The sequence below is a fragment of the Falco naumanni genome, chromosome 10, assembly GCF_017639655.2.
Source record: "Falco naumanni isolate bFalNau1 chromosome 10, bFalNau1.pat, whole genome shotgun sequence".
Lineage (NCBI taxonomy): Eukaryota > Metazoa > Chordata > Aves > Falconiformes > Falconidae > Falco > Falco naumanni.
The window spans coordinates 30,913,311-30,930,442 of record NC_054063.1 but is presented as its reverse complement, the minus strand read 5'-3'; the positions used below and the strand labels follow the sequence as shown (position 1 = coordinate 30,930,442).

At 39.9% G+C, this 17,132-nt stretch overlaps 1 protein-coding gene across 2 annotated transcripts in view; it reads right to left on the bottom strand.

Moving 5' to 3' along the window:
- PREX1 (phosphatidylinositol-3,4,5-trisphosphate dependent Rac exchange factor 1) overlaps positions 1-17,132 on the bottom strand; it is a 170,268-nt gene that overhangs the window by 25,868 nt on the left and 127,268 nt on the right. For both annotated transcript variants that reach the window (XM_040608692.1, XM_040608693.1), the window contains exons 16-22: positions 15,856-15,998; positions 9,172-9,264; positions 4,817-4,965; positions 4,329-4,414; positions 2,522-2,658; positions 1,900-2,071; positions 391-578 (exon numbers count right to left, since the gene is read on the bottom strand). In XM_040608692.1, the coding sequence (XP_040464626.1) occupies positions 391-578; positions 1,900-2,071; positions 2,522-2,658; positions 4,329-4,414; positions 4,817-4,965; positions 9,172-9,264; positions 15,856-15,998 (968 nt within the window). The remainder of the gene's footprint in view (positions 1-390; positions 579-1,899; positions 2,072-2,521; positions 2,659-4,328; positions 4,415-4,816; positions 4,966-9,171; positions 9,265-15,855; positions 15,999-17,132) is intronic.

Genomic DNA, 17,132 nt, shown 5'->3' with positions numbered 1-17,132 from the left:
GCAGCAGTTCTATCCGTTCCTTTAGTGACCCATCCAGCCCGTCAGATGGGGAAAAGCTGCTTGATTTTCTTCCGAGCTAAAGCAAATTCTTGCCCGAAAAGATCTGGAGTATCAGCAGAGTACCTTACCAGACAGATAAAAGTGAGAATCCCACAGCTGGGGGCTCCCCTCCCTCTGCCTCCGCAGGTGAAATCCCGGGAGCATTTGCTGACCTGCCCATACCAAACGGGCTGTTATAACTTGGTGCATTCTAATGAAGAAAACTCCAAGCAGGGCTGAGAAGACCATGTGCTACCTCATCCAAAGAGCCAGGCCACCAGAGAAATTCCTATATTATTCACTTCCCTGACCTGTTTAGGAACGAAGCTGGCCACGTATGTTTTTCGGTACCTTTGCAGTGAGATTGAAGCAACCTTTTGGTTCCACAATTTTCTCCAGGACAAAGGATTTGATTCCTGCGCTGCTGACATACTCATACACCACCCCATGCTCCAGGTGGGTGTTATCCACAGTCAGGCTAATGAGAGGTATTTCTTCACCAATGACCAGTGGAGAGCTGATGGTCTGTGGTGTCTGAGCTGGAACCAAAACAAGTCATTAGAGGGGTCTGGCAGCACACGAGTACAGGCATGCACAGGGAGGAGAAACCTGTTGAGAGGTATTGTGAAATGCAAAGACGCAAAGATGTGACCTTTGGCTCAAGGAGTCTCTGAGTGCCGTGCTGCTAGAGGCTGGGAGAGTATTCTGAGGAAGACTTTGCGGTTGGCCACTGCTGGAGGCAGTGACAGAGGTTTAGACAATCCATATGCTCCAACCCACAATCTGATTTCTTCCATGTGTGCGTGCACACATCCATGCACAGGACACTACTTTTAGTCCTATTCAGCATCCAGACACACAGACCCCAGCAGAAGCTTTCAAAGGGAAGTGAAGTACATTGATGACCCTCTGTAAGACTGTCACTTTTCTATCCAATTTTGGGAAATGCTCCAGATGCATTTTCTGCATATTAGCTATAAGGCTGAGATAGCAGTGCAGGGGTGGGGTGAAGAGGTTACTTTTTTTTTTTTTAGACACAGCAATGCCATTGTCACCAGAGAACAGATTTAAGTTATCGTCAGACTGAGATTTGCCAGAGGATTGCTCACATGCCTCTACCAGGGCACTGCTCCAGCCATTCCACCATGGAGCTGCACTGTTCGACCATTAGATTACCAGACTCGCCAGACTTTAGATGGGATCCACACAGATGTGCATCTGTTCCTGGAGAAGTTGCCAATGGCACTCAGAGAGTCCGAGCTCAGCCTTTGGATTGAATCTGGCTTCAGATTCCATCCAAATCTCCCCTAATATCTGCTTTTCCAAATAAGCTCTCAACATGAAGGTAAAGCAGTGTTCTTTATGAGTTACACTTTTCTAAGTTGGAAGAAATACACTCACACCATTTGCTGACACTGGTAACATGCTCTGAAAAGTTGCTCCAGATCAAACTAACTTAAAATCTAAATCTATGATCTTAAATCACAGAAAACATAGATTATTTAGGTGGAGTTACTTGCAGACCTGCCCTCTCCAGCTGCTACCTGCCCATAAATTCCTGGTTTGCAGGGGCTACCAAAGGATTCTAAAAACACTGAGCCTTTTCATTCCAGAAACTGGCTCTCTTGTAAAGATCAGAGTGTCACAGGGGTATGATTTATACGTGCATCTCCATTTTTTTCTTCTCCTGAATAAACTGCAGCATAAGAGTACTTCCTCTGGGAGACCTCATTCTATTACAAAGCTTTACTGAGAAAAGTGATACTCAATAATAATTTCACTTCATATTTCTACTGCAAGTTTTCCTTCCTGAAGCCCCTGAATTGTCCCTAGGTTTCCTTCCCCCATGAGAATCTTTACCTGATTCCTGTGGGCTATTCTGAAGGGGATCCAATTCCGCACCTCCTTCCAGGGAAGGGTCATCTTTGCTGGAGCCAGGATGACTGCCGTTCAGATATGCAGTGGACGCTGCTTGCTGAACTCTGTCCTCTTCAGCATCTTCATGTGTTCTGTACACCCACTGGTACAATCCCTTTCGAGAGATACAGGCTTCAGCTATGATCTCAATAAAAATGCCCAGTCTCTGTATGTTTGGACTGCACAGGTGAATCTAGCTATCAATTTTAGATCTTCTAAGTTGGCTGAAATATGAACATCCCCCCAGCTTTCCTCTGAACTTCAGAGAATATAAAATCTAGATCAGTATCTGGGTGAACTTCTAGTTTTAGCAATAGTTAATAATATTCAGTACCATATACAGTGTGTGAATTGGCACAACATATTTGTAGATGTTTTGCAACTACAGGCAACTGTAATCAGCTCCCTCAGTTATACTAGGACCTTGGCATGGGATTAAATAAGTCAAGAGAGACATGTATACATTATTTTTCTGACCATTTAGTTAGCATAAAAACACAGAAGAAAGGGAGGAGAGAAGAAGGGCAGGAATTAATGTACTTTCTTTAAGGCTTTGTATTCATACCAGTGCTTCCTGTTGTCTGGTCCTGTAGGCTGTAAAGTGCTCCAGAACTTCCATATAATTTCCATGTATTGCATTATTGCCATTAACTTTCAAAATACACTGCCCTGGGTGAAGGCCTGCAGCTGCAGCCTCAGAACCTGAAAAACCAACAGAAGAGGAGTAAGCCACTAAAGCCATCAGACGATGGAGGAGAATACTGGAAAGTTTGCAAAGGGTTTCTGCTTAAGAAGAGTAAGAAGAGCTAGCAGCAAAATCATGACAGCATTCAATTACATACTTTGAGAGCTCTACTGTACGAGGGTAATATCGTGCATCTGTCCTTCATATTGTCAGTAGTGCTGGGAAGAAGAGAGACCTCCTAGATCTAAATGCATTCATTCTAGAAATTGAAGTTCTTGTGTGAAATCATTTGGGATTCTTATATGGCTCTTCTAGCCTTATGATTACTTTAGCTGAGGTCTTGCTTAAATGCAAACAGTTGAATTTGTTTCAGCTTATTGCACTTGAAAGATACAGAACACTAACACGTTATGCAATTTGACATGGTCTAAGAAAAACACTATGATTTACTTAAAACTAGACTAAGTCTAGAGCGCAATAACCAACTTCAATAGACTTATTCCAGAGTCACATGAACAAGACTCAGACCCAAATCCAGCTCCTAGAAATCTACAGTTAGGGTGATTAACTTCTTTTAAGGCACCATCATTTAAAATTCATACTGTTTTATTCCAAATGTAATCTGTCTTTTGCTAGCAAAATCCTGAGAAAGGTGAATCTTTCTAGCTGGCACTTCCAGTCTGCACTCTTCACACTGTTAAAAAGCGGTTACACTTGCTGTTATGGAAGGGTGTAAATGCCTCTCCCTGGAACACTGTTGCGTTTGGGCGCTGCCTGTTGTCTGTACACTAACTGCACATATCTGGATAAATGTATTTGTTCTGAAGGAAGGAAGTGGTACATGTCTGAAAGGTTCTATTTTCTGCATCTGCTGAAAATAAAGGTTAGAGCTGTGCTTTATTTGTAGCTCAGTTCACATTTTGGTTACAGAAGTAGTAAATATCTCTGTCAAACTGTGTTTTCTCCTTTCGAAAAAGACCAAGGAAAGCAGTTTGCTTCTATTTTATATTGGTAATTTATAGTAGTATAAGCCAATGTAAAGGGAGAAGTAGTCTTCAAGTCTCATACTTTGTGATGTCTGTTAGGAAACATGATCTGTCCACCAACCTGCTGATCCCACAGCACATTCAGAACTGCAGTGATCCAAATGTGGCTGACCACAGGCAAAACTACTGAGGAAACAACAAATGATTACACCTCAACTTTTCCTCAGCCACCTCAGTTTTAGATTTTTATTCCCTGTGGCTCTAAAGCCGTGTCTTATTAGTCTTAGAAGAAACCAGGTTAGGTTCACCAAGCAAGTGCATTTCTAGTTTGCAGGAGCTCAAGTTGTAATGCTTCCTCAAGAGTCTTTCCACAGTACTGCGGACTGCACTATCACCAAGCTTCTTCTGCTGCAGAATTAAGTTATTCCTTGTTTTGTGCTGACAGAATCAGTGACCCAACACTCAGTTCACAATAATGATACCACTTTCTTAGACTGTATTTTGATTATAAGCACTTTGAGGCAGGAACTATCTCATCGTTCTATGTTTTTATATATGAGTGTGATCCTTCACTGTGACAGGGGTTCCTAATCATGATGGTCATTAAAGTAATATTGATTGATACACACACACACTTTATATACACACATATATACTTCACCGTACTCCAAGCTTAACTGTACCACAGCCTTTCTACTTACCTCTTCCTACTGCATGAACATATGGTGGTGCTGCTCCTCGTATCTGAAAGCAAAGTGCTTCAGGACAATCTGGGATTTTAATAATCCTGCAGGTAAATCAAGGAGAAGAGAAAGCAGCATTTTAAGTTCCACTGCCAGAGCTCTGGGCAGCTCCAGTGTCTGGTATTCACAGCTGTGTTTTGGATTAAAGGAAGTACCCACATAGTTTACAAATAAATTGTAAAGGCTGATACCATCAAAGTCATCCAAAAAGCCAAAAGTTCACTGCAGTATAAAAAGAATACATCCTAACCTGTTCTAGAAGCACAAAGCTCATCACTAAAACCAACTTGTGACTCTTGTATCTTTCATTTATGTAATCTGTTTTCCTATTTAACAGCTTCTGCATAGCAAAGTGTTTACACAGTTTTTACTACAAACTGTAAAAGAAATGTTCAATAATTGAAATGTCTAGATAATCGTCTCTGTCCGCCCATCTTTGTGCTTACTCTTTTGATTTGGTGGCTACCAGAAGCCTAAGCGGCCTTCGTGAGCAGAAGGACTGGTTTAAGATGGTTTCCACTTCTGAAAATGGGCGTAGGAATATTAAGTCCTCATTGATGGAATAGATTTTTCTTCCTGTCTGCAGGCCAGCCATCTGCAAATGAAACAAACACCACAGAAAACTTTGGATCACTGGCAGCATCTCTGAAAGTTCAGGCTCCAAGGTTCAACTGTTTCCTACTTAGAGACATTGTCATATGAATGGTGTATATACAGCGTTGGTTCATCGAATGCTTTGTCAGTCACCCTTAAAGGTGTCTGCATTTACAGAAAACAAAGAGATTTCACCAATACCTGTATAGCTGTGGCACTCCACAGATATATCTTACTTCGCAATGAATATATCTTTGTACTTTTCTGCTACATTTTTTTTTTTAATAGGGGACTATTAAAAAAGGAGACTATAAAAAAAAGGCAGATGGATGACACACACTAAATAAAAAACAGGGGACTATAACAGACTGGCCGTGATACCAGGCAGATACAGAAGTGTGACTTCCCACAACTTACTGCTCAGGCACAGGGAGCCAAGAAAGTAGTTTTCATCCACTAGCCATGCCAAACCAATCTATACCTAGTCACGTAAGTAAATGTAACCTGGTTTTAAGCGGTGGTAAAAACCTGTCTCTGCTTTAAGTGAAGCACTGGCTCTTTGTCAGCCTAAAAGCCACAAGATTTTAATTTTATTCCCAGCTTTTGCACCTAACTTCAGTTATTTGGCAGTGGTCACACAGGAAGCCAGAGACAGATCTGATGACAGAATCAAGATCCACTATTCTGCTCTCTGGACAATAACCCTAAACATACCTCTTGAGGATCTATACCAGATACTGTGCCACAGCAGCACCTAGACCTGGTGTTAAGATACCAAGGAAATATAAAATTCCCTTTAATGGAGTAAAAAGAAAATAAATAAATTATTAACCCTTCCCAGATTTGAATGACTTCCTATCACTTCAAGGTCCAGCAGTTGCACTTCCTTCTAAATGTGACAAACACTTTGCCTATTCTGCCTGGAATCCATTAACAATTTTTTTGAGTTGGCAAAAAGAGGTCTAAACAGTACTGCTACTGCCACATATAAATCTGATCTATTGCAAAATTAATCTGGCGATGTAGGACTGGAAAAACCCTGCTGAATATGTCCATACATGGCTTAGCTTTTCTGAAATACATGTTGTGGTCTGAAAGTCAGAGATCAGCTTACCTACAAAAATCTATACTTTTTTTTCTCAAATCAAAGCTGTTAAAAGGAAAAACTACAAAGTGCTTTCCTTGATTTAATTCTCAAGCTCTCTACAGTTTGCAACATCCTCTTGTGTACCTGGAAATAACATTTTTAAATAAATAATCTCTAAAATGGATAATAGGAATAAATAGCAGTAGAGATTTTAACTTGATAGAATTTGAAAAAACTTTGGTCTATAATTCAATGGAAATGTTTCTGCTATTTGCATTTACTTATATCGAGTTTATTGTAAAGTAGTAACACAATTTTCTAAAGTCATTATGGTTTAGGCTTGATTTTCCCAAGGTAGTTCATGCATTTAACGTATGTGCAATGAGCTAAACTCTATGCATACCTGGAATCATTCTACCTCTTCATATTCCTAACTTACTGCTTGTGCATATGGGACACACATCTGCACACGTAATCACAGCAAATCCATGAATGTATGGGGTACAAAGCCACATATTAAACCCTACAAACTAGCAACTTTCAAATAAAAATCTGCTACTCTGCTGAGATAAAACTAACCAGGCTAAGGAAGATTAGACTGTATGTCTCTAAGATTAAAAACCGTACAGTGCCATAGAGATTCTGAATAACGGATGCTCCTTATGACAACTCAATGCAGTTGTCTGGATCCGGGCCACTGTTTTTTCCCAAACACCAGCAGCTTGGATTTGCTATTCATCCACATGGCCACTGGCCAACTGGCTGCCTGTTGAACACCCTCTGTTCAAGCACTAGACATCTGCTTGTCAGTTGGCTGTTCAGAGTATGGCAGCAACCACACCTCCCAAAAGGATATTATTTTTTTTCACTGTTGCTTCCTTCTGAAAAAGTATCATTCAAAAATCAGCTCCGTTATTAAAACCTGTGGGAATAAGCCCAGCTTCAATTAACCTGCAAGTGAGCTGGCTTAGAAAGGAAGGTAAGGTACAAACTGAGGAGCCGCGACCTTTCTGAATGTCTTTCTGAAGACGCATAAACTTGGGATAGGGGTGGGATGTGCTACACATTAACCAACCACTGCTATATAATTTTTTGTGACCCTCCATCTAGGTGAGCTGAGTATTAATATCCACAGGCAGCTGCTGCCCAGGAGGTGACAGGACAATTCCCACAGGTGAGGGTCCTGGGCTGAGAGCTGCTTGTCACTCAGGATCAGGAGAAAGTGCGTGCGTCGTGCCCGCTACGGCGCTTTTCTAAGGGCCAAAGCCGAACCTGAGCACACACAGCATGTGAGGGGTTCCCAAAGAGTTCAAGTACCCTATCAGTACAGGAATTTGATGTTCTAGCAATTCTTGTCTTAACAACTTCTACACAGTGTGGGAGCTGCTTCTGGCATATGCAAATCTAACAGCTCATAAAACTTTCTAAAAAATTTTGAGAAGAAATAAAACGACACTAATAATAGAAAGGACAATGCTTGCCAACTCTAAAATTTGAATAAAAACCCCAAAGACCTTGTTGCACATGCATGAAGTTCAATGCTGTGTGCCACCACATGTAAGCCATGCATGTAATAGATTTGTTCCCATTTAATTGGTGAACCTGGAATCTTATTCTGGCCTAACGTCTGACAGTCCTAATGTATGCACGGCACTGGGATGGGCACTGTGAAGCAAAGCTGCATGTCTTAATTTTTCTCCCTAAAGAGTGTGACAGCAGGCACAGGGTCCCTAAATGGCCTACAGCTGCTGAACCACACAGAACTACATGCTGGATATCTTTCTACTATCACAAAGCAATTAAATAAGCCTGAGAATGTAATGAAATGCATTACTGTTGGACCTCAGCTCTTTCCAGAATGAGCTGACAGCCCTCTGGTTCGAGGGAGATGCAGATTTAGTTCTTTTCTGGAGCAATACATTAAGATGACAGGCCCATGGTCACAGATAGTTTGTCTTGGAAGATAAAGAAAAGGATTCCTTAGAAAATTGCGTGCTTCTGTTGTCTTAAAACACAACAGATTTGCAGGATATTCTTCAGGCATCCAGCCAAAGAAAGGGCAGAAGGATTATCTGTCAGGCAATGGTTTACAGCAGAGGTTTAGATTAATAAAATTTTTGGCCAACCTATGTTGATTTTGAGCACACGTTAGAACATAGGATTGGTTTCTTTGGTGACTATAAAACAAACGAGAATAAGGAATACTGAAATAATTTAATTCTAATATTAAACTTCAGTTCAAACTTCCTTCCTCTTTGACATTCTCAATTTGCAAAAATCAGTCTGTCCACTTCAGCTGTTTGCATTGGGAAAGTCATTCAGGAGTTAGCTGTAGCCTGAAGCAGCGACTAACAAATGAATGCAGACGTTAAAAAAATTGTAATAGCTGTCCTGGACTTTAATTAGAAGTACTTACTGTCTGTGCGCTGCCACAATTTACTGTCAAACCCTGGACAAGTCATTTAGTCCTCTCTTATCTTCATAGGTGCTAAAAGGTACTCAAGTAGTTTGTAAAAAATACACTTTCAGTCTGTCTTGTGCCTTATTTTGGTAAATGGAGGATCACCCTGTGTTATCCACTCATGGTTTTGTATGGAAAAACAAGTAATTATGAAATACTCAGACCCCATGACATTTGGGCCATCTATGTGCCTCAAAGAAACAACGCAAATATATCCTGTAGAGCAATTAAAAAGTACCGGGGAGAGAAAAGAGTGCATGCTTTTGAAGGAAGAAACAAATGTAAAAATATAGCTTTCACTCAAATTTTTACTCACTGTTCTCACTGAACACCTTTGCTATCCCAAAACAATGTTACTTTCCCTTCCTTGTCAAATTTAAGTTGCTAATGAACCTGAGGTACACTATCATCATGCAGACATAATGCTGTTGTCCCATCACTTATCAAAAATATTCAGCAAGTCACCCAAAGATGCCAAACTTAGCAATTTACAGAAACAGTTCACAATTACTGTAGGAATTGTGAAAGATATCCAATTTTCTATTAGCTGACTTTAAACTGAAACAGCCTTTCAAATGATAGTTTTGTACCTTTCCAATCAAAGCACTGAAATATTCTTGGGTACCAAACCCAAAATATTTATAAATGTCAGGTCTTACCTCTGCAGAAGACCCTCGTCGAACTGACTTCACCACAATTGCTTTGTTCTTTTCTTCTATGTCAAATCCATAGTCATCCTCTTCCGGTGAAATCTTAAAAAGAGCACAAAGTAATGCTTCATAAATATGGAGTTAGCTGAAAAGCTTAAGGATGGAGATGAGAAATTGGACTTTTAACTGCAAGCCACAACTGACATGGTTTTGTACGTCATATAACTGAAAGGGACTACTAAGTGGTCATTTGGTCTGACTGCCTACATAACGTAAGCTATAAATTCTAATCTACTTATTTCTGCATCGAGGCCTGCTAAAGCAGAATTTCCAGAGAGTTATCCAATTATGATCTGCAGTCTTTAAGAAGCGATGAATCTATTCCCACCATTGAGAGTTTGTTCCAATGGTTAATCAGCTCTTCTCCTAGAAACCGCAGTTGGTTTTGTAAGTTGCTAACTTCTAGCCCTTAATTCTTCATTACATCTTTCACTTTTAGATTATGGAATTCATCAATATTCAGTATTTTCCATTGGTGAATTTAGTTACAGATCAAAGTGAAGTCACTTGTTTTTTAAAATTCATCCCACTTACCCAATAATGAACAATCTACAAGTCCTTCTTAGCTATCAGTTTCCGAGAAATTGGGGATCTTGGGCCTAATTTTTATAGATAATACTACAGATTACATAAATCTACACCATAACAGTCAGTCTGCCGGCTAAATTTCTGGATGACCAGATGAGAGAACAATTTTTGACCTCTATACATGCTTCCTCTAGGGAACAGGCACATAAGCTTTGTGTTAGGGAAAAAATACAAGACTCATGCCATGTGCTCAGTTTGGACCTTCCATGGCTGACAAAAGACTTGGTAATTCTTCCTACTGAGAATCCACTCCCTCTGACTTGCACTGAGGTCACAAGACCTGCCTTATAAATATTTTTTAAAATCTTATCAATCATGGCAAATATATGATGTTTTGCTCATGGTTTTCTAGTGGTTTATTAGCAAAGGAAAAAAAAGCTTCTCCCTGTTTAAAAACAATAAAGCAAGCCTGGCTACTGGTAAATGGACAAGTGGAAATTCTACCAGATAAACATCCTGTATTTGAGCAAACACTACACATTTAAGAACCATCTGATAAATCAGAACAAAAAATCAAGCTATCTATGATCTAGCATGCCACTGGGGGAAAAAATTCCTGAGAATTATATCCTTGATTCTGATAATTCCTGCACTATTTTAAAATACTGTCCTTTTACTATTGAAGTCAATACCGCCAGGTTGTAAGTTTTGTCCTTTTACAGGAATTCAAAGAAACAGAAACATCTCTTCCTGCAGGGAATTACACATGCATGACATAATATATCTGAAGGGAAAAAAATCCTCATCAGATGACATTCAGATTAAATGATGGACAGGAAAGTAAAAAGACTGAAAGGTAAGTCTGTCATTCTTGGATATTTCTAACAAAATATTTTCAGAAGCAATGCTACTTAAGCATGTTTAATAAAAGGACAGCTTAGAAAATCGGGTATATCACTGGTTAGATTTTGTGTTGCAAGTGTAATGCACTTCAGCCCAACACAGTATGTACTTTTATCACTTCACATTTGGGATTAAATAGAAAATTTCTAGGATAGCTGTCCCCTCCAATTCTCGCTTTACATTTGAAGGGACTGTTCAGTTTCTTTGGTTGGATTTTGAAAGCACATATGAAAAAGTTATTTAAAATTTGGATGCTTTGATTTGCCCACCTTACGTATCTCTTGGGTGCATCTACCATTACTATGCAGGCCAGCATTTTTAATAACCTACCTTTCTCTGTTCATTAGTACTGCAAAAATGTATTGTTTGAAAGCAAAGAACCAAACTACTTTTAAGAAAACCCAAACACATCAACGTCAGGAACTTCATCATGATGTTGTAAAGAAAGAAATCTCACTTTCTGTATACTGATGCCCCTGTACCAGAAGACACTCTCTTATGAAAAGGCAGACTATGGGTAATATTCCATATGCAATACTTGGAGAAGGGTATGATTCATTCTTTATTATAAAGTAGCAATACCTTGCAATTCCACAGCCAAACACCATTCATCCCTAAGGAGTCCAAAGCAATTAACTAACTTGCCATCTACAAGAATTATTTCTGTGCCCCTGAAATCCTATCAGTTTTTTGAACGTAAGGCAGCAGCTGTTTAATCTTGAAAGACAACCACGTTAAAAAATGAGACCATATGAGAAATAAGCATGTTTAATCACAACCAGAGGGCAAATGTAGTCAGAACATATTCAAAGAGAATTTCAGGGGGGTGCAGGGATGAAAAGCTATGCAAAGAATGGTCTATTACACCTGTCTCATGCAGAAGCAGGAACTCAGCCTAAACTCTTGCGGACATCAACAGCAGAAGAGGTAGCACAGGCCCATCAACCACCATTTCCTAAACTAGGGTCCAGGATGCACGTCACCTCCCACCGCCTTCCCTACAGCTCTCCCGCATAAACTCTTCTCTGTTGGACACACTTGAACAGTCTGAGTTGGTTAAGAATTTCTTAAGAAGCAGTGACTTATCAGATAATGTCAAGTCTGAATGCTTCACAACACTGACGTGGTTTCTGCGGCCCTCGACATTCATTTGAAGAGAGTGATTTTCCTGCCACCTCATCTCCCAGGTTGTTCCAGACTCCCCAACCTTTGAAAAGTCCACAGCTCTGGGGCACCAAAATAAAATTTGAAAAGACAAAATTTATTTCCAATGAGAAGCTCCAGAATCTAAGTCCCCCCCTACTGCTATTATCTTTAAAGTTATGTTTTGTCACATTAGCAAAATAGGCTTAATATATACAAAATGACTCAAAGTTTCTTATGGTTTGTGAGCTTTGAAATTGAGCACTGAAACCGAACTGTTCATTCTGAACAGTGAAAGATTTACAGCCAAAAGGATGTTTTTCACTTCAGAGTTCACTGTAATGTTTAGTATCTGAATCCACTCAAACAAAGTCCTTATCTGGCCACATACACCTGGATGATGGATGCCTCTTGTTACTGACTTGCCAGCCTGTCTCCTTGGGAGATCACAGATCCCTAGAGGATGGGCTCTTATTAGTGGCTCTCTTCCCAGGGGTGTTTTAAATCAATGACTGGAACTGTCAAGCCACAATAGACTGTGGTACACTAGTATAACAAACAAAGGGAAATCTCTTTTTGCTCTCTGCTGAAATTTTGCAGTTAGGTCATTTTATATTGGTGCAACACACAAAAATAATTCTCCTGAAATGACTAAAAGTGGAAGAGATTTTTATTAAGGACCAAGTATGGCCTTTTTAAGTAATAGAAATTACTATTATTTATTCATTATTAGACTAGGAGAAATGCATTCTATGCTTTTGTAAGAATTTTAAGGTGAATGCTACATTTATTGGATTAGCTGGTTTCAAATGGAAAAGACATGAACTCAAATGGTATTACTACCTATCAGCTAAGAACATGGTATCTGAAGTGCTGAATTACAAGGACACTTTCATTTTCAAAGCCGATTCTAGATGTAATAGCAGTGGCAAAGCCCTATGGATAGATGAGATTTAGCATCCTATGAGGCATGCAGTGACTTAAGGTCTTGCTCAGCCCACACAGTGTGTCGATGTAAGAAGTTAAATTAAATCCAGGTAACCCTGACTTCTGTTCTCAAACCGTTGGCTTTCATCGAATAAGCTACAGTACTCAGGCTCCTGCAGGAGTTAATTCCAGGATGTGCTACAGTCCTGGCTGGGAACTGCAGTGGAAGAAGCAGCTACTCTCTCCTGCAACTACTGTCACACGCTACCGAGAATAAGAAAAATGGGATACCCTGGAGGAATGTAGGAGGTATCACAGGTCTGGGAAGTTGATGAGGTTTAGAGTTACAGCCCAGACCTCCAATCCAGCATGACAGTTTTGAGAATGCTACATAAAAGATACACAGGCATCATCTTCAGAAGTCACTGAAAATGCTTTTCTTTTGAGATAAGTGATACACTGGGGTCTTCTGGGGACTCTGGCATTGTCTGTGCGTGAGACCTCTCGGGCAGCTTTGACGGAGGCCAATCTCTACAGCCAGCTCCCCTTGTCTCATATTCAGCTCCAAGCTACTGGCTTTAACTTGCGTTGTGGTTGGGCTTGGCCTGACAAGCAGAGGTGCTGGTCACAAGTTAACAGCACACTGCAGCACCCAAATCACAATGCTTGGAGTCAATCCAAAAGCCAAATTCTCTTCAACTATGCAAAGAATGTTGTATATTTTTTCAGTTTGTCAAGATTTATGTCCGTCAATGAGAAACAATTGCACAAATAAATGAGTATTAAGTTTTGTTTGAAGTGCATTTTTTCATACTGAAAGCACTTTTTCCTTGGCATTTCTAATGATATATTTGCCAAGGTTTCCATTGTTTTCTGTTTTCAAGGGCAAGTTCTCCTGTGATAGAGCAAACTTAGATGAAGGGGCTGGGGGAAGCTGCCCATTAAACAGCTTCGATTTCATGGTAGTACAAAAGCATGTTTCAAAAGCCAGTGCTGAAGAAATTCCATTAAACTTTCTATGGTGAGATCAGGGCATGGGAAGGATCAATGCCCCATCATACGTGTAAAGAAGCAAGCAGTGATGTTCCACAGACAGCAAAGCCTCAGGATTCCAGCTGCTCATAACTCCTAAACACAGAACAAACCAGAATTCTGGCAAATGCTTTTGTGGATAAGTGTAGTGCTTTTACTGTACTGTTGTTTGTGGGGTCTTCTACACAAATAGTCAGGGGACTGCCAATTTATTTGTGAAAATGAGGGCAACTTGTAACTTTAGCATGACTACTACTCATGGGACAAAAGCCTGTGCCCTGTAAGTAGGAAACTTCTTACCCAGAGTGTGCTGTTCATTTCAGATTGTTTACTTTTTGAGATGGGACTGTATTTTAACAGTCTGACTGAAGCACTTCAGAACTACAATAGTATCAGTATTAAAATTATTCCTGTTGCAGATATTTCAGTTACCAAGTTACGGAGTGACTGGAAGGACCAATTAGGGCTTACAATTAATCACTAGTAAATAGTGTATGTGCACAGTTTGCTTGTTTGTTCTGTCTCTTTAGTGAATACTAACAAACTATTATCACATTAACGGAAAACAGAATCAAAGAACTTGAAATGCCTCATTCCACAGCCAACACGTTACTGTTGGGTTTTGGCATTTTAAAAGAAGGGCCTTGAACTGACAGAAGAACGCAGAAGAGACATACTAGTCAACCTGCCTTCCCAAACTGTCTTGTCTCAGTAAGGTGGAAAATTGAAAGTAACTGGACAACGGCAGCTCCCACCAACTTACACAAAACTGATTTCTGAGTCCCTTGCAAATCACAATAAAAAAACGGCACACAGTGTATCATCTTTTAACTGCTTCCCAATAACTCTCCATGAGAATAATCATATTAACCCATCACCCCGGTCTCTGGCACTGGTGCATAGAGGAATAATTTTGAGGGACCATAGTGCTTTAAATATTACTTCTGGCCATTGAGACAGACACAGATTGGTCTCCTGGGAGACAAGACAGAGTGAGACAGTGAAGTTTGTGAGAACCACAGGAAAATTTTTCCCATATAATGGACCTCTGGATCTTTTCCAGCAATCTGCTTTTGTAGTTTCAACCCAAGTTTTTATCCTGCTCCTGCATTCTGCCAGTGTTCAAAGACAGAAAAAGATGGGCCTGGAGCCACTGGCAGCAAACAAGAATCTTGGAACAAAGAGTGCACCAATGCGACTACCAAGTCCAAACAGCGTTAAAATAATCCCAGTACAGTAACGACGATGATGGCTTTCAGTGAGCTGAGAATCTGGAGATAAGAGTAACGTTGCAAAAGCATGAACAGAAAGATCAGCATTTTTTTTCTAAATAGCTTCCATAAACAAAGTAAAGCCGGTACTTGATCCAGTAATGCAGGGCATATTCATATCACTTATAAAAAGATGTCCTGAAATACATGTGTTCTTATCAGTCTTTTAACTTGCATCTGAATCTGTCACATATAAGGGTGTTTAAACTGTGTTTAAATTTAAACTGTATTTAAACTCAATGGCAGACCTCTCCCAAGATAGTAGTACCCATCACCTTCTCCTCCACCACACCACCACTGTGGTGCCTGCTCAGCAAACTCAAGAAACATACGGTGCCTGCTAAGACAACATCTCCAGCTCCCAGCTCACTTCCAGAGTCTCTCAAGGGTTTCATGGGAATAGAAAGGAGTTGGACTGTGAACTGGGTGAGATCATCTTATCTCTGAGTCTCTGCTTTTCTTGAGACTTATCACAGGCAAGAATGTACATGTATTTGCACACGTGTGTGTGAGCTGCAAATCCAAAGCTCCCAGGCAGTGCAGTAGGATGGTCACAGGCTAGAGAAGGGAGCCTGCAGTTTACAGATTTCCCTTGCTGCAGAATAAGCTATGCAGTCTGCCCAGCTAGAAAAGTCAGAGCTACAGAAGCTTGAGCTCTACAGCAAAGTTGCTCAAGAATTAGAATTTATACAGTGAATAAAAGTCTAGCTACAGGTACAATTTCCCATTTTAATTCTATTCCATCATAATTTTCCTTTTCATTCTCCTTTAGTATAAAACAATACCAGTTTCACAGAAATGTCAAGGTTTACATTAACATATTTCTTACCAGAAGACTCTTTCCCAAGATGTTTTCCACAAGCTTGAAGTCATTACGTAATAGTTTGCTTTTGGAACTGGTGCCTTCCATCTCCTCATCAGCATAGAAGCGGAAATATAAGGATTCATCCTTAAATTCGCTTTTCTCCAGGACTGGAAACAATATATATGAAACATGCACATGCATTTACAGAGAGAAAGAAAGAGAAACAAAAAAGAAAGTTACAGGAAATCCTAAATATTTCCCCAGTCTTTACAGAACAAAGACCACATGCATTCCTATCAGTCAGCTATTCAGCTCTGTATTTTTAAACTACTACTATATTTTCAGGGTATACTTTTCTTCGCAGTGTACAGTAGGTCATGATATGATGTCACTGGCATGTGGAATGCATAAAACATACAAAAGATCCTCTTGAATGAAAGATGCTACTCAAAATGTTACACTCCTTTCCCAATTTAAAACTATTAAAAGGAGCAAAGAGGGGTAAAATGGCTGCTTAAAGGTGAGGTGGCTAAATAGTCTAACGCTTTTCAGCCTAAGAAGGAATTGAGAGGGAAATAAGATCTATACAATTCTGAAAGGTGTGACTTTACCACGGAGTTCTTTACTAAGTTTTCAAATATGAGACCTGGGGGCTTCAAACAAAAGCAGCAAGTGACAGTTTTAAAACCTGAGGAAAAAGTTCTTCATTCAACAGGTGCTTATGCAAAGGAACCCCTTGCCAAGGTATGCTATGAACGCCAAGAGTTTACATGGGCTCAAAACAGATCAAATTGTTTAAAGACAAACAACTATTCTTACATTCTTACCAAGTACTATGCAAATTCTCTATTATTTACGATAATCTGCTCTCAAACCCACTTCAATATATGGTTGAATGTTATCTATGACTAAACAGATATTATTTAGCAAATGTTATCTATGACTAAAACTGGATGTTTCATAGGACAAACTATGTTTTACTCTTACTACTTTGTATGTGTGATTTGATACCGATACAGATGGGGTTGTTTACTTTCCCAGTTCAGCAGCATCACCACTGAGGACGGGTGACATTTAACTTGGCCATTTGGCACTTCAGATACGGAAGCTTCAGAGATTCAGCACTGAGCATTGTGCTTGTTGTCCACGTGGCAAGAACTAAGCAATTTTACTTTGTACCTGACATTTCTTGGTGGTATTTCAGAGCAGTACTTGGCTTCTGCATTCGTCTGATGGCTGTGCAAGAGATGCACTGAAAAAACACGCGCCTTCTGCCTTGTCTAATCACTTCAGGGCTCAAC